At 40.0% G+C, this 21,816-nt stretch overlaps 1 protein-coding gene across 5 annotated transcripts in view; it reads left to right on the top strand.

Annotated features, from left to right (window-relative positions):
- Nucleotides 1-21,816, top strand: part of LOC143275679 (cubilin-like) — a 62,691-nt gene that overhangs the window by 17,276 nt on the left and 23,599 nt on the right. For all 5 annotated transcript variants that reach the window (XM_076579968.1, XM_076579970.1, XM_076579971.1 and 2 more), the window contains exons 6-12: nt 73-254; nt 2,460-2,619; nt 3,798-3,970; nt 11,829-11,982; nt 15,413-15,594; nt 19,036-19,195; nt 21,582-21,751. In XM_076579968.1, coding sequence (XP_076436083.1) covers nt 73-254; nt 2,460-2,619; nt 3,798-3,970; nt 11,829-11,982; nt 15,413-15,594; nt 19,036-19,195; nt 21,582-21,751 — 1,181 coding nt within the window. The remainder of the gene's footprint in view (nt 1-72; nt 255-2,459; nt 2,620-3,797; nt 3,971-11,828; nt 11,983-15,412; nt 15,595-19,035; nt 19,196-21,581; nt 21,752-21,816) is intronic.

Raw genomic sequence — 21,816 nt, forward strand, 5'->3', positions numbered from 1 at the left:
ACTACGTAAGAATCGACAAAGTGATCACTGAGTGATCCAGTGCGACAGATTGATCGGTAGTTTTCTTTCCAGGATGTGTATGGAGCACCTCAAACCTTACTGGCACAGTTCAGTCTCTGAATTTCCCAAACAACTACCCAGACAACCAGAACTGTGTTTATACCATCAGAGCCCCTTCCGGCTACCAGGTCACCTTGACTTTCACCGACTTCGATCTTGAAGTTGAAGAGGAATGCGGGTATGATTATCTGGAGGTAAATATCATAGATCACTGAACTGTATTCTTCCATTTACCCTCACTATCATAGGTACGGACTAATCAATGCCAATAAAGATTATGAAACCACGCATCTTGTTTTGAAAGCAACTCTTATGAATCTTCACGAAACCATCACCTGCTTTGGCGCAACGTTGGTTCTCCTGATGGAAGATAAATGTACAACATGGTAAACCTTGTTAAACCTACTGAATTAATATAATGTATAATGAACTGGTAAAATTTTTTTTTTAAAACAGAGCCCAACAAACAAGTTGAAACTTGTCCCAAATCATCGGCTTTATTGCCATGAACATGGGGAGACGTGAGCACAAATAATGTCGCTCTCACCCTGCACTTCTTACGTCGTTACGCACACGAGTTAAAATCAGATAAGATACAGGCAGTTTAAAATCTAGAATAAACCAATACATTATTAAAATCTAGAAGAAGTGGACAGTAGATGCACGCAGACATACGCCAGCTAACAGTAAAACTGAAGTAAAAATCAAGCACCTGCTCCACAGGACAACGACGATAAAATTGTTGCTGCGCGTGAACATGCACTTCAGTATTTTCAGCACTATCCCTTAACAGAACTGTCAGGGAGCGAAATGCACGATTTTTGTGTGCTGCCTTCTGATTGGTCGGACGGGAGAGTCGGAAGTTGGGATGAAGAGTCAACGGTTCGACTTCACTTTTTGGTTTGAGAGAGAGAGAGATGCGAACATGAAATTTGTAGAGAGAATGCTGTAGTATGAAAGTTGGATGAATGTATCTAAAATTTGAAGTGCCAGACTGTTGAGTACCAATGACCCTCCTTGTGTTATTTTGTTTAGCTGGCTGGCTCCTCCGGATTTAAAATGTAAGTTTTGGTTCTTCGTCTGAGCTCGTCTTTTAGTGTTAGGCTATGTCTAGATCTAAAATGATGTTGAATTTTTGAAGTTGGTTAGGAATTGAACTGAATGAGAGAGCGTTAGGCCACTGGTAAGAATGTGTGCGTGATTATATTTGTTGTGGGAAACGGGTTCCGGAAGAGTATCAGTAGCCCAAGGAGGCGTCACTGCGTTCGGTCCAATCGATATACGCTACACCACATCTGCCAAGCAGATGCCTGACCAGCAGCGTAACCCAACGTGCTTAGTCAGGCCTTGAGATAAAAAATGTGCAAGAAAGGAAGATGAAAATGATTTCGGTATTGTCCTTGATCAGAATTGGTAGGGGAAGGTTGTGAGCCTGGGTATGTGTTCCGTTTTTATATGTAACAGAAATCTTATTTGTGACAAGCACTACACAGGTTTCCAAGTGCCGATCGATCACAAAAAAAGTGCGCCTCCCCCCCCCCCCCCCCATACCTCCCCTCTTGAACCCCTCCTCCCCACTCACACTTTTACGGGCACACACACACACACACAATCACCAAAGAAGAAGCGCATTTGTCAAAGTAAAATTATAGCCTACTGTAATGTTATTATAAGAATGGATTGTTGAATTGGACGGTATTATTTCTCTTTTAATACTTGTTTTTGTTTTGTTTTAAGTACTGTCTATAATTTGGCAGGTGTATTTAGATAAAAGACTTTTGTACTGTTGGAACAAGTAGTGTGTGTTATAGAAAACTTATGGTAATATAGAAACATTAACCTTTGTCACCCCCATGTCAGTAGATCCTTACAGGTAATGATAATAAAGAGTGTTTGTCATTCGCCACATATATTGCTAATCAACTATAATAAAACGAACTCACTCAGCAAGTCACCAACTATCCGACTAACGTACTAGCACTGACAGCTAATTGGGAAATAAATAGCAAACTGATAAGCCATCCAGCTAAGCCTCTAACTATCCAGCAAGCCAAGTAACTAATTTACTAACTGACAAACTGCCTGAGGAGCTATACAATTGACGATTGTCCTAACTGGTGGAGCATTGATGGGAAACAGAAACTGATGCACACAAATCTAACTGAATATACCGAGATGACCTTCGCTGGCTGACTGAGACACACAAGTTGATTTGTTTAGTCAGACTGTCTGATTCTCATGCCTGTAAACGTGTCATGCATACACTACATGTGTGTGTGTGTGCGCGCGCGTGCGTGTGTACGTGTGTGTGTGTGTGTGTTTGTATGTGTTTGTTCGTGTGTGTGTGTGGGTGAGTGATTGAGTGTGTGTGTGTGTGTGTGTAAAACACATATGTACAGATTCGGGATGGAGGTCAGACATCCCCTATCCTTGGTCGTCACTGCGGCGCGTCACCTCCGGCTCCGGTAAGAAGTTCCGGCAGTCGGATGTGGATCCGGTTTAAAACAGATTCGTCTGTGACCAAACGAGGATTCAAAGCAACATTTATTTCAGTTTCAGGTTGGTTTTTCAACTCTTGCTTTTGCTACTGTCTTTTGCTTCTATGCTTATTGTCCACCCGTTTCTCTCTCCCTCATGCCTCCACATCTGTCTCTGGGGGGTCAATTGTGTCAAATGCTTTGGTAAAGTCGACGCCAGTAATTTGGTTTTATTTTCTAAAAAATAAGTCATTCATCAGTTAGGCTGGTCAGAGCTGTATGGCAAGAACACTTATTCCTAAAACCGGATGGTTTGGGTGCAACAGATTCAAAAAACAAACTAATATGCGGTCTTCTGTGATTCTCCAACACTTTCGATAAAGTAAATAAAATAGTTAATTTACTGGCCTATAGTTAGAAGCTCAAATTCCTCACCATATTTATGAAGAGGTATACCTTTAGCGAATTTAAAAGCCTTTGGAAACAGGTTTTTATCCATGGATGATTTGAAAACATACCTTAGGGTTTTAGAAATAAAAGAGCATTTATTATTAACGTTTTCCTGTCGATTACATGTAAACCACGAGTGTTTGTTTGATATATATGAATCAAGACATCATAAACTTCACGAACCCCCGTAAAGTCATTCTTAAAAACAATATGAAACCATGGAAAAATGTCCAGGTCATTACGAACAGGTCTGTCAGATGCTATTTCAGTGGTAACAAATTCACTGAAATGAACAAAATTTTGTCAGGAGTCTGTTCATTATTTGGTGTGGATCTAGAACTAACACATATTGGTTGAATAATTAATTGTTTAGTTGTTTTCCAAATAGCACTGTTATTAGACTTACACGACATAAGGTCTTGAAAATACTTGTTTTGGGCAGCACGCATTGAATAATTTGAATGATTTCTTTGTTTAACAAAGCTCTTCTTTCGTTGCAATTTGCAGCTGTTCAGTGTTTATGGTTATTTTTCAAAGGTGCGTGTTTACTTTATACAAATAAATATGTATATTCAGAAAGAGAGAATGTTTTAAAGAACATAGACCAGAAGCCATAATTCAAAATTTGGGAGGAGGGAAGGAGTTGAGGGTGGTGGTGGGATGAGGATAAAGTAATCCAAAGAGAGAGAGAGAGAGACAGAGAGAGAGCTCTTCTGGATTGAGAATTTAATTCATTGGTGGATTGACAAGTTGATTATTTAATGATATCTGTCTGACTGATTTGTTTTTGTCTGACTGTTTTGTTTTCAGGGTGTGGATGGGCCACAACAGGCCTTAGCGGAACAGTCCAGTCTCCCAATTTCCCCAGAAACTACACGAACGGACAGAACTGTGTGTACACCATCACAGCTCCTGCCGGCTACCGGGTCAGCTTGACCTTCATTGACTTCGACCTTGATCCTTATCAGTCTGATTTTTTAGAGGTGATTTTTCTTTTATTTCCAGCGGATGTCTTCATTGAAATTATCACTATAGGTGTGGGTATATACTTTCAAGTCGATTGATCTTGTTTGAAATTAACAGTCTTATGTTTTTTTTGTAAAAAAAAAAAAAAAAAAAAAAAAAAAAAAAAAAGAATCGTCATACAATCGCCTTGATCTCCATCAGAATGAAACACTCCCTTGATTCACAGAACAGAAAAGAACAAAGTCTGTAACAGGGTCAAAAAGAATATTTGTATGGAAAGTATATATAACACAAGTATGAACAAAAATGAAAACCATGATTTGAAAATGATAGATAGAATTTAGTTTGACATCCATGTCTGTGCATTTGTATAAGTGCATCGTGGATGTGTCAACGATCGGCCTTATTTCATAGATTGACATAAGCTTACAGTTAGGTCAACAGCAAAGTGGGAACTGCATGATAAATGCTTTCTCCATTGCAATGGGAATTCATGTATAACTTAGTCTTTTGAGAAGGTCAATGACTCTCAAACTAGGAGGCAAAATTGCACTGGCTCTTAGTGCTGCAGCCTTGGGGGCTAGTTGGGGATCATCCCAAAAATGACTGTCCTACAACCCTCTTGGCCGAGAGAGTGGGGATGTAACTTGGGCAAGACACTATCTACTTTTATCAAAATCTAGTCCAGACAGTTGGTTCAGAGGTTGCCTTCTCTGTTGTTCTGATGGTTATAGTCGGACACGAACATCTAAAATATGCAAGCGCGCGTATACACAAGCGGGCACATGCACACATACACACACAAAGAAACACACACACACACACACATGCACACACACACACACACACACGCACGCACACACGCACAGACACACTGTCCTCTTTTATCTACGCTACAATTTATACAGCACGTATTAGTTTCAAATCATTTAAAATAATAAATATGAGAAATTTCGCTCATTAACAATTCTCACTTGCATGTCTTTGTGGCAAGTTATAAGATGAGACTTAGTATTCTAAAATCTAAATTCATTTATTTTGTTTTTCATGTGTCGAGTTTCAGTTTGCTTTGGCATCAGCTGACACGTTCTGGTACTTTGTATGTCCACTATGACTTATCACTATTCACAATTAACCGTCCAGAACAGTGTCTTCGGCAGACTTAACATTACATTTATTATGAGCAGACAATATGAACTGAACACGACCTTTGCCAACATTACAAGTGAGAAGTGTGAGTTTATTGATTTGGAGGACTCATGAACTAAGATCACATCAGATCCCTATCCATTTGACTCTAGCAGCAAGTGTTCTTTCATTTTCAGTCTAAAATAAAGGTGCGGTGGTAATGTTAGTATTAAATGCAGAGCCGTCATCAAAACAACAACATTGACGACAAAACCGACGGCAGTAACACCACAACACTTTGCGTTGATGTTAGAGTTCACAAAGTGACTATGGATAAGGAAAAGACCAGTGCTGATGGTGCATCAGCTGATGTATTAGCTCCATAGGCTAAGTGAAAATGTCTTGATGACCGATGTTCAAGCGTAGCTACAGAATGACTTAAGAATGGAGCAGACAGGCTGGATTCTCTCTGGCTCTGTCTCTCTGTGTCTCTGTCTGTCTGTCTGTCTCTCTTTGTCTGAGAAGACTCAGATGCACAGGAACCGGCGACAGTTGACAAGTTTCTGCTTGAGATAACGACCCATTTTGCCTCCAGCGCTAGCAGCATTGCCGCACCAGACCGGCCATTCCATGCGCGTCTCGCACTACAGTCGGGCGCATTACCGCGTAAAGTGCGGTGAGCCCTATTAGTTAGCATGGCCGAGGGGGTTACCATGCACGCCCCTCCCCCTGCCCCACCAGGAATGATTTAGACAAGTCTTAAATGTTCTTCGGGATCTGCTGAACTCATGTTCCCAAGAAAAAAATTGGGAAGCACTCTTACTGCCCTTGGCACAAGGGTACCCTCTTGTGACCCAGTCAATAAAATTTAGACAAGTTCAACATCAAAACCCCATAAATCATATTTATATAAAGGAAACCACCACATATTATATGTTTCCTTTTCCAATAGGGTCTTTTTTATACGAACAAATATCCAGAATTGAAATATCTTCATTCTTTCACAATCAAGGCTTGTATTGGCATACTATCAAATCTTCGACGAATTAACGAAAAATTGTCCTATTGTTTTATTTCATCATTTCAATATCACTCTTTCCGAAATTGTTTTAATACAGAGACCTGCAGGGGTCTTCTAGGAATTATTTCATACGTTCAGATGAACATTTGACCCTTTGGGGAGTCACACTGGTCGAGTTGCTACCCCTACCCCCAAAATGCTGTTTTGCCAGGAATCGCCTTTTAGTCGCAAAATCGTGTGATTTGTGTGGCTAACATTTACATATGTCATGTTCCCCTGCTTCAGGAAGCAATGAATACTGATTTGAAGAATTTTCGTTCAAAACACAGCGTATATAACGTGCAAATAAACGACATTAACCCCAAGCACCTACCACCTCCCCCCAAACACTCACAGGAATAAAGCAGACTGGTTTTAACGTATTTAGAGTGCTCTGTGATAATTTACAATTCCTTTCCACACGAAACCACACAATTTGGAGTCTTGGAGGTAACTGAGAGGCTCTCATGGGGCCAACCTTATTCTTATAAATGTTTCAAGATCTTGTTTGTCTCTCATACCCTCAAAGAGCAAATATTTCAAGAATGTGATTTTATGGGGGCAATTGTTTTATAGTGTGTTCTTGTTTGCGATTGATGACTAACTAGTGGACAGTTTTGGGTATCATGATTTAACATTTACATTTGCATTGTGTATCTGCTGAAGTGAACTTGATGATGTAAAAGAAGATCGAAGAAATGGCGTCAAGAGAGCAAGCATGAAACAGTCTCACATCAAAAGTACACGAAGTCCCAGACTGCATTATAAATGTTGAAGAATCGACTGGAGAACCGTTTGTCTGTTTTTCTAATTACCACTGGCTACAGTTTCAGTCAGAGAAGCTTCAGTCAAGACATAGACGGAGACTGCTGGAACCTGTGGGCTCCCCGTATGACGTGGAAATATCTCCAAATTTTTTAGGACCTAAGCCCAGAGCATGGGTATCACAGCGACTGCTATAAACTCTTCAGAATTAAAAACAACACTTTGTCGTTTAAGGACATCCACAATAGATGATGAGGATTTGCAACAGAAAAGTAAGAAAGGACACTAATTACAAACAGCTGTAGTTGGAGAAGCTATAAGAGAAGTTGAAAGATATAATCAAACGGAAACTGCTGGAATCTGTTAACTCCCCGTATAGCATGGAAAATGTCTTTGAAAGTTCCTGGGAACCAAAGCCAAGGGCATGGGTACCTTGGATATTGTTATCAACACTTCACAAAGAACCTTTGCCGTTAAAGGACTTCCACAGAATATGAAGAACCTGTCCAGCAACCAATAACTTCTAAGTGTTCTTCTGATGACACTAGAGAAAGCAATTTTCAAACCAGACTGCTTCGTTTTCAACAAAGAAGGAAGAAAGAAAATTAAGAACGTGGACAACAGAAGGAACTACAGTATTTGAATATGAAGGCAGGAAAACGGTGCTTTAAGATGCAGAACAGAGAAAGGGGATGAAAGGCTCTTACTTAGAATTAGGTGCTTTCACCTTTTAGCATGGCAAATGAAATCTCACTATTGCTGCTGCAGGCAATATCTGTGAAGTCCAGCCTGTTGGAGAAGTGCTGAAAAAGAATCTAAACAAGACCAAGATGAATTAGAGGAGTTACACACACAGGTTTGCTTTCGAGCATGCTCGCCAGGTAATTGGCAAAGAAATATCAACAAACAGAAGTATTTTGGCAGAGAAAGCATCCAAATCATCCTAGCTACAGAGCACAGAAGTTGAAAAGAAACGTTGATCAGAAACTGTTGTTTTATTCCCTTAACCAGGGAGAAAAGCTGCTGCCGTACCTTGTGTACAGTTCCGAAAAGTCTTGGAACCTCCATTGGCTCCCTGCTGATGATATTATTCAGCAGTTGGATGTCCTTCTTAGTTGAAACTCGTTTTAAATCTGTCCCGAGGTACGATTTGTACATTCCCTTTTGGTCAAGGGAAGAAAACGACGGTATCTGCCAGGAGCGTCAGCTTTTTTTCTTTCCATTTTCTGTACTTTGTATCTCAGATCTAGAAGCCTTCTCTGCCAAAGCACTTAAGTATATATTGCGCAACTTAGCGAGTATCATGATCGCAAATAAGCTTATGATTTCTATGCCAATCACCTTATGCCAACACACAGCTTATATGTAGCCGTGTTCCTGAACCGAGTGGTTCTAAGGGGGACGGTACAAAAGAACTAACTAATGATGATTTACTGTATTAAAGGATAGACAAGAATTCCTGCGCACAGGCCAGGAACATATAGAGGCCAGTCACAAATGGGTTTTTCTATTGTTTTATTTACAATAGTTATGAGGACATGAGAAAAGAAGATATAAACTAAAGGAGGAGAACAGAAGAAGATACAAGAAGAGAAGACAGTGCCTGGAATGACACAAACAAATGTCATTAGCACAACATGTCGGCACAAGTGAATAATAAAGCACATGTATACATATTACATGGAAAGACTACCACTTGGTAATGCATATGTGTGAAGACCAAACAGTGACATCAAATGACATTTCTAATACATTTAAATAGTACAGTTAAAGTGATTGAAGCTATGCTGATTTAGTGAAAGTACACTGACAGTATAGATTAGGTAAAGCTTATACTGTGTCAAAGTGACTCAAATGAATCAGTTTATCATGTAGCACTATACGAGTAAGCCGTATAGGAGAGGGCATGATAACTAAATTACAGTTAACAGACTGATACATATCAGGTGGTTTTAACCAATAACTGATATTAATCCAACACTATCTAGTAATCGTTACAGAACACTACACACATCTTAGAGTACTGAGCACACTGTAACTGTGAAACACTGTAGCAGTACAACTGATATTTGCATGTGAAATAATACATGAATAATAAACAAAATAATAGAGTCAGTGACTTTGATATCATACTGGCAAACTGATAGACCAGATAGTAAGTGAAGAACCACCATGGCTTAACCATTAAGTGGTGAATGAACTTGCACAAGTTATCGGTTGCATCAAAGCAAAGTATCAACATTGCTAAGCTTGTGCTCAACATTTAAATCTCCTCCGCCGAAGGGACAGTAACCTAACTTTAATCAGTGACAGTAGATGAGAATGAATGCGTCATCCACTAGAACATTCTGGAACAAACTATCTGTGTCCTGAGACGTCATTGACTGACGTTAAGAAGAATCAAATGGAATACTGCTACGAGCATATGACGACATGGCGATTTTCTATATCAGTCATAGCCGTGCTGTGACTACATGTCAAAGCAGTAACTGAACATACTCATATGAACACAAGTACTGTGTCAAAGAATACAATTTACAAATCATCAGCACATTCTACACACTAGTACTTACAGTGATACGTAGTGAGATGTCAGCCGTTGTGGGGACACACATGACACACACTCACACACTGCTTGCGACGCAGCAATAGAGAGAGAGCGCCTCTGGTCAGATGACTGACCAGGTATGAAGTGACTACTCATCACTCGCTGTGCCAATTTATGCAGGTTAAGCGAACTACAAAGACAATCATGTGTGCTGCGAAGCAGATCGGCTGAAATCAGGCCAAATCCGACAACAGCTGTGTTTCTTACAAGGTGTTCAGTGATAGATTTCTAAATGATTCCTGAACCGATTTACGTCGGATAAGTTGCAAAAGAAAGAGTTCAACGCCTACTTTCTAATAAGTATAAAATGAAGTGTTGATTATTTACGCTAAATTTATAATCTATAAGTCACCTGAACAGGGTCAGTTTTAACAAGCTTGTTGCTAAAAATTACAAACTGCGTTAAATCATTATAACGTAGGCAAACATAAATAGAATAGATTTAAAGATGGAATTGCAACAGTTCTGCCAGTATATAATACTTGTAGTTTACTGATCTGACAAAAGAGATATTTATTAAATACGGTGGAGCAGAAACACATATTCCAGCTCAGACAATAGCATACCGCGACGCTGGTCAAGGAGTAGGTTGTCTGGCGAGGACAAAATGACGTACGCGGCTTTGCGTTCAAACCAGGAATGGCGTAACATATCTGCGCGGGCTGTTGGAGTCCTGCGGGTTAGTTGTGAAAATGTCGTCTGATGTAGCTTGTGTGTGAACAGTTTTTGAAGCAAGCATAGCGCTTGGTTACATCTATCACAGATTGACATAAGTTTACAGCTGGGCCAAGAGCAAAGTGAGAGTTGTACCATCAAAAGTTTCTCTATTGCAGTAAGGAATTATTTACAGCTCAGTGTTTTGTGAAGGACTATGGCTCTCAAACTAGGAGGCAAAATTGCACTGGCTCTTAGTGCTGCAGCCTTGGGGGATAGTTGGCCATTGGGAACCATTCCAACGCCAACTGTCCTAAAACTCTCTTGGCCAAGAGAGTGGGGATGTAACTTGGGCAAGACACTCTCCACTATAATCAAATTCTTGCCCAGATAGTCGGGGACAGCAGTTACCTTCTCTGCTGTTGTGATGGTCATAGTCGAACACGACTATCATATATATATATATATATATGCCAGTCACCTGGCACACGTGTTCGAAAGCAAACCTGTGTGAATCTTCTGGATCCTCCTGGTCCGGTTTAGATTCTTTGCCAGTACTTTTCTAACAGACTGGATCTCTCAGGTATTACCTGCAGCAGCTGTGGTGATAATTTGGTTAGCATGCTAAAAGGTCAAAGGACCTTACTTTATGTAAAAGCTTTTCATCCTTTTCCTGTTCTGCAGCTTGAAGCATCATTTTTCAGTCTTCACATTCAAACATTGCAAGTCCTGATGCCCTATGTGCATTTGTATAACTGTTTTTTTTTTTTTTTTTTGGTGTGTGTGTTTCTCTGTTGAAAGAAAATGCACTCTGGCTTGCAAAATGCTTTCTCCGATGTTTCAGAAGTTTTTGGCTGCTGTTGAACAACTTCAGCACCAAAGGTGTTTTTTTTGTGGGTTTTTTTTTGTGTGGTTAATTCTGAAGTGTGTTACAGCAATCTCCATGCTATGGGTACAGGTCATAGATTTGTAGACACGTCCATGCGATATAGGAAATCTGCAGCTTCCAGCAGTCACTGTCTAACTATATCTTGACTGAAGCTTCTCTAACTGAAACTGCAGCCATTTGTGTTAGAAATACAGACCTAAGGCTCTCCAGTTGTTTCTTCAACATTAATAATGCAGTCTGGGACTTCCTCAACCTTTGATGGGAGATTGTTCCATATTTGCTCATTCTTGACGCCATTTCTTCTATCTTCTTTTACCATAACCAGGCTCACTGTAACAGATACCCACCAAAAAATGTAAATGTGTGAATCGTGATACCCCAAACAGTCCACTACTTCATCATCTACAGCAAACAAGAACACACAAAAAATTATCGCTCCTATAAAATCACATTCTTGAAATATTTTGCTGTTTGAGGATAGGAGAGTTAGACAAAATCTTGTTACATTTATAAAGATCAGGTTGGCCCCACAATTACCTTCAAGATGCTAAATCTTGTGGGGATTGAGATGGGGTATTGTGGGTGTTGAGATAGGGGTATTGCGCTATATAAGCCTGCATTTCATTATTATTTGGTCACCTCTGTTAGATTGTACTGCTTCTGTCAGATATTCAAAGCCAAATAATGTATAGGGGCGTATTATGCTTGCACAACGTCTGCCTCTGTGTGTGTGTGTGTGTGTGTGTGTGTGTGTGTAAAATGAATGTTTAGATTCGAGATGGAACCCAAGCATCCCCAGTTATTGGTCGTTATTGCAACACGTCACTTCCGGCTCCAGCAGTTTCTTCTGGCAATCAGATGTGGATCAGGTTTTACTCGGATTGGAATTTTGCTGGACGTGGCTTCAGAGCAACGTTCACAGCAGGTTGATATTGTGTGTGTGTGTGTGTGTGATTAAATAATATAATACGCATTAAAAATTTTTTTACCTCCTATTGTAAGTAATTTCCTGTGTGTCTCTGTGTTTATTGCTTATTGCAAAGTGCTTTGAGCTCCGTCTGAAGGAGGAAAGCGCCCAATAAGTATCCATTATCATTACTATTAGTAGTATTACAAAATTAGTATCATTATCATTCTCTGCTCTCTTCTCCGCTTCCCCCTCTCTCTCTCTCTGACTGGCATGATCATATCAAAAAGCTTCAAAAAGATACAATACCGATGATACTATTGGATGGTCTGTTATTGTTGTTGTTGATGATGATACTGACTGAATTATCCTGGTCGTCAAATATCCAAAGAAGAGGTTTTATTGGCAATACTTACAAACAGAAAATCTTCGGGACCTGATGGAATCATTGGTGAATTACTGAAATATGACGGTGATGCTGTAGTTACTTTTTTTGGTTAAGTTATTTAAGTTTTTAATGCACTTTTTGACAAAGGGATATATCCAGAAAGCTGGACAGATGCAGTCGTAGTATCATGATTTGAAAAGGGATCTGTTAATGACACAGATGAATAACAGGGGAATAACTGTGTGGTATTAGTAGCAAACTGTACAGTTCAGTTATTAATTTTCAACTAGGGGGAAGGTGGCAGAATGGTTAATAGCAATACACATTTTTTCTATGGCGCGATATCCAGTACCAATGCTGCTCAAAACGCCTTACATCATCCAGTTGAATGTAAACATGCCTTAAAAAAACATTTCAATAACTCTCTGCCAACAAAAAATATACAGTGTTCATATAAATCAAAAGCACATTTCAGAGATAATCAGATGATAAAAGCTATCAAGTAAATAAGGCTCAGATTAAAACAAAGACACTCATCTGCCAATACAGAGTCCGTGAGGGTCTGGGTTTGAATCCCGTTCTCGTCTTTCCTCCCAAGTTTGACTGGAAAATCGTCTAGTCATTCGGATGAGACGATAAACCGAGGTCCTGTGTGCAGCACGCACTTGGCACACTGAAAAACAACCAATGGTAACGATAATTATTGTCTTCTGGCGAAATTATGGATTTGTCCGAACACAGTGACGGCTTCTTAAGATACTGAAACTGATGGTAATTGTCGACTTCAGAAGTTGTTTCAGCAAAACATTTCTGGTGAACATCAGGCTGGGTTTAAAAAGGGCTATTCCACTATTGACAAAATGTTCACACTTTTAGCAATAATATGAAACAGTTCTACTTGAATCGTTAATTGTATGTAGCTTTTATTGATTTTGAAAAGGCTTTCAACACTGTATCAGGACATCTACTTTAGCCAGTACTCCAAAAGAGCGGCATCAAGATTAAAGTATACAGATGCATTAAGAGTATGTACAGAAATGTTAAAGTAAGATATGCCGATTTCACTGTGTCATAATGTACAAAGAGATGCGTGTACTCCAGTTCTATTTTCTTTGTTCATCAATGAATTAGCATTTTTGAAATAATTGATAATGGTCAACACGGTGCTACATTAACTCCTGATTTTATTGAACAATTTTGTTATTGGCAGATGATAATATTTTGTTGTCTGAAACGCCAGATGGTCTCCAAACACAGTTAAACGATCTGTACAGTGCAGAATCAACACAAATGAGAGCAACATTATTGTATTTAGAAAAGCTAGCTATTTACCACCTAGAGAGAGGGGGTTCCTCAGTGGTGAAAAAATAATGATTGTTAATTGTTACGAATATCTTCGTATATATTTTTCAACTTGGTTTTGTTTTGCAGTTGCCCTTAAAGACCTTGCGACTGGGGCAAAAATGCTTCGTTGAATATTGTGTATAATTAAGCATACTTCAGAATTACTCCAGTGAAGTGTTTTTGAAAAGGTTCTTATTCACAGGTTCAACCTGCTGGGAACAAAATTCTCAAGAGTCCACATAAATACACCCAATGATTTAAGTTATGAAGAAACAAGACGTCACCCAATTCATATTAATTCATCTATTCGATGCATTAGATTTCCAGTTACAGCTTACGAAATGTTTGATTTGGCTGGATGCGTGTGGTAAATATACAGGGGTTTCTAGAGTTAGAGAGTTTTTATACCGACATTGTTTTGGATTTGTCTGCCCGAACCAAGAAGTAGAAAGTGTTAACACATTTTTGCAGGATCAAAAATTATTGATTGTCATTGGCAATGATAGGATGAACATGTTCAGAATAGTCTGATTTTTTTGGATTTTTTTTTTATATAGAATATTTAAATCGACATGGACATGTGAAAATTATTATGTTTGGGATATTGGTAGACATCTGAAATGTTATTTGACAAAGTTTAGTTTTGGAGTGGCAGGTGTGGTAATACATCGCGATCGATATAAGGAAGTTTTTAACAGTACCTTGACATATCCGTTGTGTAAAGCTGAAAAAGATAAAATGCATACTTTATTGTACTGTCCTGCTCTGTTTGATCTCAGACTAGATTACATTCCTAGAAAATTCAACCTAAACCCATATCTTTTTCATGTTACTTTGCCGATGACAGACCAGAATAACAACATAATAAATAATGTATCTGTGTATTTATATAAAGCCTTGAAGAGGCGTGCTATTCCAGTTAAAGAATTAAATGATTGTTTCTGAATGCTGTAGCTGTGACACTCATTTACCTGAAGAAGTAGTCAACTCATTATTGATTGTAGTCCCCTTTTTATTTTGGAAAAAAATGCTTTCTTTCTTTTTTATTTATATTCTTTTTTTTAATAATATATATTTGTGTTTGGGTCCCTTCGGAAAGGGCTGTGACATATACTGAAAAAATATTGCTCTCTCTCTCTCGTTCATCGTTACTGAAGAATCCATCTTGTCTTGTCTTTTAGATTTCTTTTATTGCACCACCACCCCTCCCACTTATATATGTATATCCTCCTTCTTTCTCTTCTCCATGAAATCTATGGCACAGCAGAGAAGAACTGTTCACTAGATACCTCCAGGTCTGTCCATTTGCGCCAAGCCTGATTCTCTTTAAATGGTTTACCCCATTCTGCAATGATGTCAGTTCATCACTTTTTCTGTCCTCCCCTCCGTCCTCCTCCTTCAACAGTTGCTTGGGGGATTTTTAGCAAGATGATTGGATCTTGTTACCGGGCCATACCAATCTTCTTTTCTTTTCTTTATTAGTGTCAGATCTTCATGTTGTCAGTGTTGTAGTTGTTGGTTATGTGCATTTGTACATTGGTGATATGTTCAGTGTATCTTGATGTTTGCTATCTTGCCATGACGTTTATATTGCTACATTATTACAAGGACCGAAAATGCATATCTCAAGCTTATTAATGAATACACTAATGGATTGACAAGTTAAGTATTGAGTGATCTTCTGTGACTGATTTGTCGATTGGGTTTTGTTTTCAGTATGTGGATGGAACACCACAGATCTTAATGGTACAGTCCTGTCTCCTGGTTTCCCTGGCAACTACCGAAACAACCAAGACTGTGTGTATATCATCACAGCACCGGCTGGCTACCAGGTCACTCTGACCTTCACCGACTTCAACCTTGAAGCCTCAAAGAATTGCTCGTATGACTACATGGAGGTGAAGTCCTTCAAAAAAAACGTTAACTTCCAGCAGTTGTCTGTTGTCAGTACATGCTGTTTTCTTCTGTCGTCATGTTGTCACCAGTCACGCCCCCTCCTCTTCCGCATCATTGTTATCAACATTATAGTTCTGGAAAGACTAATGTCCCATACAATGAACTTTTCATGTATATACATTTGAAATCAGCTGACCTATGATTCTTGTAACAATCATCGCCTGTCTTGCCATTGCCATGGTCTCTAGAAGAGCGAAACCCGCTTGAAGAAACAGACAGTTCATTTTAAGCCATTGTATTTTCGGACATAGTTGTGGTCACAACAATCTGTGAATACAACATTGTTATGTAACTTCAAAGAATATGGACAATCCATGCTATCATTCATTAAAAAAAATCATAATGATTACTGACAAGACATTTCAATGCAGCGAACCTTCGTACTTCCCGAAAACAGTGATATCAGTAATCATTTTCCGCTTTATATGATGACACCAGTCTTTTTTTCCTTGCTTGTAAAAAGTGCAAATCAAATTCCACTGTGTCAGAGTGCTTGGTCAATGCATTTGCAGCATATTCACATAAACTGGTGACTTTATACTCTAAATAAATCATAAATAAATCTTTAATTTCATTGGTTTCAATGATGACGACAACTTGCACAGGTCATCTGTTGTGAACTGGCGGATGGCTGTGGAGTCCAATTCTTGAACCACATGGTCGTTGACAGTGGGGCCAGAGGAATGGCAAGTTTAGGATTAATCAAATTAGCTTCATGTCTGTGTTGTCACATTAATGATCACATGACCTAATTTGATTTAAAACAAAACCACACCATGACTCATATACTGATACAGAAATCTTTGCTTTTGTAAAAGATATAAAAGGTGTAAGCAACTCATTTTAAAATGACAGCTGGCATTCCATACCTTCACTCTTCAGAACCACTATCACAGCATGTTGAACATGCTTCATCAAGGATGTCTTGCCCCTTGGACAAGTGGAGGTCATTAGTGGTGACGCTGGGCTACTCTTCATAGGAGGTTGCTGCGTACCCATGGTTATTCTGTTCAGCTTTATCCAGAAGAGCTGTCGCACGTAGCGCCTAAGGTTCACCGCCAGGATGCTGAAACTTTCCTCATGGGGTGGATACCATCCAGGTTGCTGTGGTGCATGAACAAATGACACCTTGAAAGTAGAACAGATCAGATAGAAGAGACAACGTTAATTATAGCTGCCGTCTGACTGGTTTTGTTGGTTTTTCGTGTATGTTTGTTTTTTGTTGATTTTGTTTGTTTGTTTGTTTTTTGAGGCAGCGCACTGATGATGATAAAGGCTCCAGGGTGAGCCCACATGACTTTTTTGAGTGCTTGCTCGCTGTCCTGGCTTTTTCTTTCTTCAAGTCGTTCATGCAGCAATGCTGTCAATATGTTTTGTTGGTGGATGTGTCTTGTGTTCGGAATGACTTGATCGATGTTTAAGGCCCACTCAGAGAACCTGATCATTGTTCAGCCGAAAAAAAACAAACAACATCTACAGACTTAGCAACATACGTATCAGCCATCAGAAACGAAATCGTAAAGTGTCGATAGACTGCCTATTCCGCGAATTCTTAAGCAGGTGAACATGTCTCATCTGTGGTAGTCAAACCGGCTCTGTAACTACACTGTTGAGCAAGCTGTTCCAAAGGGAAACAATGCCGACAGGTGAAAGAAAAATCCTCGAGTGATTTTAGGCCTTTCCTTGTATTCTCCTACGCAGGCAACATCAACCTCTGGTAGTTTGGACGTCGTAGAAACCACGGAGAAATTTGCACACCTCAGTCATGTCATATACAGCTCCAAGCTCCAAGCTTGGCAGCCTCAACATCCTCAGCCTCTCTGGATATGGTTTGTCTTGCAGAGATGCTGGCAGCTTTGTGGCTTGGCGCTGTACACTGTACATATTCAATTTCACTGCAAAGGGGTTTTCCACTGTGACTGCCAGACACAGTGACCATATTTCAGCAGTGGACGGACAAGGGCCTTAAACAGCTGAACAAACGTCTATTGCGACAGGTGGTCGAACGACCTGTGGATGAGTCCAACAGTCCTGTCAACCTTTGCTGTTGATTGCGCAACCTGTTCCTGAAAGATAGGCAATGATCGATCAGGACCCCCATAATTTTTCTACTAGTCTTAGTGGGTGTGGGCTCTAGAGGGTTAATGTCACTCATCATCTTACAGTTTTCGCACCAGCTCCTCTCTGCTGGGGGCCATATTCCCCACCTGTGTATCTTTGTACTCACCACAGGCTTCTCCAGCTTGGCTTTTCCTGTTTTAGAGATCCGCCAAGATCATTCTAGAGATCATCCTCTTTGCCGCCAACTGCACACTATTGGCACACAAGGAGTCTGCTGTCCTGATGATCATCGACAAATTCTCTGAAGCAGCCCGCCTCTTCAGCCTTACCATCAGTATGAAAAAACAAACCTGGGATTTTGCTTCAGTCCAGCCCGCTATTTGCAGCGTGTTGCCCCTCCATTCCCATTGAGGGAACAGAACTTCGCAGTGTCATCTCCAGTAATGGTTCCCTCGACAAGGAGATCAACACCAGGATCTGCAAAGCAAGCCAGGCACTCGGAAGACTGAACTAGCACAACACTCAGCTGTCGACCAAGCCGAAAGTGAGACTTTGACTTCACACAGGAGACACATCCAGTTGTTGGAGCGCTTCCACATGCCTAGCCTGCGCGCGATCTTCGGCACACGGTGGAAGGGAAAATCACAAATCTGGAGATCACGGACAGAGAACACAAGCATCTAAGCATCATCCAAAAAGCCCAGCATCGTTGGACAGGGCACGTCATCTGAATGGACGACTCCAAATCCCCCAGCTGTTACTTTATGGCGAACTCTGTGTCTGAAAAAGATAGAGAGAAAGCCTCCAGAAACGCTTCAATGATCGTATAAAGGCCAACAGTGCTGCTGCTGGAATCCCCACAGTAGTATTACATGAGCTTGCACAGCATAGTACCGGCTGGCGTGCATTAAAAAAGCAAACAGCAACGCTGAGGCCTGCGAAAAGAGGAAAGCAGCAGCAGCAATGGCCAAAGAGCCAGGACAGTTCGCCTGCTTTAACTGCGGACGCCCATGCAGATCGAAACTGGGACCACCACCCCCCCTCCCCTCCCTAGCCATTTGCGAGTCGACAGGTAAAGACACCGAGAGGCACATTGATGTCATCGTCATGCACGTGGACGACGGATGAGCAAGAAATAGACATGTGGTGAAATCACCACAACACTGGGGTTCTTCCTGCTGCCCCTTGAGCGTTTTCATTTCCTCACTGCAGTCATATTTTTCTTACACACAAAAAGACTTGTCAGTCAAAAATATTTACTCTCTTGATGACGTTATGTGTCTGCGTGTGTGTGTGTTATATGTGCGTGTGTGTGTGTGCAGATTCGGGATGGATATGCATCTTCCCCAACCATTGGTCGTTACTGCAGCATGTCACTTCCGGGTCCGAAAAGAACTTCCAAGAATCAAATGTGGATCAGGTTTTTCTCAGATTGGTCAATTACTAGCGGTGGCTTCCGTGCAACATTTCATTCAGTCACAGGTTGATAATGATATTGGCTTCCTACTCTCTCTCTCTCTCTCCAACTTCGTTTGTTGAATGATAATTCTTTGAAGCTATTTCTGAAATTTTTTTACATTCAGATACAACCTATTGTGCTATATGGTTCAGAATTGTGGGGGTTAGATAGAAAATCGGTTATGTATTGTGAATCTGTTCATTTATTTGGGCTTAAAAAATGGGGGTTAGAAAATCAGTTATGTATTGTGAGTCTGTTCATTTATTTGGGCCTAAAAATTTTAGGGGTTGAAATGAGAACACCCAATGATTTATTATATGGAGAAGCTAATGGGCAGCCAGTCTATATTAACTCTGCTATTAGATGCATTTGTTACTGGTTAAAGTTATTGAAAATGAATAATACTCGACTGCCAAGTAAATCTTACAATATGCTATATGATTTAGACTTAAGAGGCAAAACAAATTGGGTATTGAATGTACAAATGTGTTTACGTGAACTTGGTTTTGGGTGTGTATGGGAATATCAAGGAGTAGGGGATGAAATTAGATTTGTGCAAATTCTTCGTCAACGATTGATAGACTGTAGGTGGCAGGAGTGGTAAAACCATATTCAAATGAGTGAAAGATTTGAAATGTATTGAAATTATACCTCTGATCATATAGTGAAGTGATACCTTTTGTTTGGTTTTAACAGACACCTCAGACTTATATTGACCAGATTTAAATTTGGAATCTGTGAAGTAAACACACGCAGATATCGTTACAAAGCAACATGTCATTCTGAAGAATTGTGCCCATTGTGCAAGGAATCATGAGAGGATGAAGTTCACTTTGTTTTAAAATGCCCTGTGTTGACTAACTTACAAATCCAATTTATTATATAAATCCATGCTTGTTTCGGTTATGTTTATTAATGGCATCTAACGATGAAAACATCATACGTAGTTTTGCTATGTATCTTTATAAAGCACTGCAATTAAGAGAGACACTCATTTCTTAGATTCACTGATAGTTTGTTGTGAATGACGTTGTATTGTTTATATTACCAATTGCAATGACACATGTAAAACTGTTATTACCCCCTAATCATATGGGGCTATGGCCTTAATTGAATAAACCATCTTGAATCTCTCTCTCTCCTCTCTCTCTCTGTCTCACTCTCTGTGTCTCTCCTATCTCTCTCTCCTCTCTCTTTCTGTCTGTCTCTCTGTCTTTGTATCTCTCTGTCTCTCACTCTCTCTTCTCTCTCTCTGTGTCTCTCTCTTTCTCTCCCTCTGTCTCTCTCACCTCTCTCTCCCCCCCCCCTCTCTCTCTCCTCTCTTCTTCTTCTCTCTCTCTCTCTCGTTTCCTGTCTCTCTCTCTTGCTCATTCTCTCTCTTTCTCTCTCTCTGTCTCTCACTCTCTCTCTGTCTCTCTCTTTCTCTCTGTCTCCTCTCTCTCTGTCTCTTACTCTCTGTCTCTCACTCTCTCCTCTTTCTCTCTCCTCTCTCTCTGTGTGTTTCCAGTCTCTCGTTTCCCGTCTCTCTCTCTCTCTCTCTCTCTCTCCCCCCCTCTCTCTCCCTTTCCATCCCCCCTTTCTCTTATTATCAAGGAGAAAAAGACAGGGTAAAGCATAGTTTATATCATTCCAGATTCTAATATTCTTTCCGAATAGATTTGGCACTGTTTTCGAAATCTAGGGACTGAAATGTAACGTAATGTATTGTAATTCAATTATTTCTCTTTAGTAAAGCAGAAAAAAGTAAGAAGTAATGATGGAAATGATTTCATTATTATACATTGACATTGTTAGGTAATCAGTGGGCCACAACAGACATCTGACCTTTTCTGGTTGCTCAGGTCTTGTCCACAGAATGGTTTTAATCAGAACAGTGTACTTGTAATTTTACAAAAACCAATTCCATCATCATTCTGGTGAATCAGTGCATTATTAAGAGGCATGTTGGTCCACCCCTACGGAGCAAGTCTGCCTTAAGACCAACTTGCCCTATAGCAAAGGGACCAATGTGCTGCAAAAAACAGTTTACAATTTTTTAGAGCAGAAATGTTGATCCCCATTGATACTTTCGATACACAGGTTTTGCACACAGTTTTGCATAACGGACTGATACTATTGAAAAGCTGAAAATAATCAGAATAATTCTTCAGAACACACACACACACACTCACAAAGAGAGAGAGAGAGAGAGAGAGAGAGAGATGTATTGCAGATAGAGTATATATATATATATATATATGTGTGTGTGTGTGTATGTGTGTGTGTGCGCGTGCGTGCGCTTTTGGACTGTCCAATCAAAACGTTGCCAGATTGTCTGGCTGATTTATAAATGATCATATTTTGACCACATGATCGACAGTTGTTTTCAAAATATCCATGACTGAATGATAAATTGAGATTTGATTTCAGAATGTGGATGGAACACAACAGCCCTTGCTGGTACAGTCCAGTCTTACAACTTCCCTGACAACTACCCAAACAACCAGGACTGCGTTTACACCATCATGGCACCTGTTGGCTACCACATCACCCTGACTTTCACCGACTTCATTCTGGAAACATGCTGTGACTATGTGGAGGTGGTCAACTTTTCTTTATACACTATTATCATCTTTATGTTTGTTTTGTCTTCAACAGATCTTGA

This window comes from Babylonia areolata, chromosome 30, assembly GCF_041734735.1.
Source record: "Babylonia areolata isolate BAREFJ2019XMU chromosome 30, ASM4173473v1, whole genome shotgun sequence".
Lineage (NCBI taxonomy): Eukaryota > Metazoa > Mollusca > Gastropoda > Neogastropoda > Buccinidae > Babylonia > Babylonia areolata.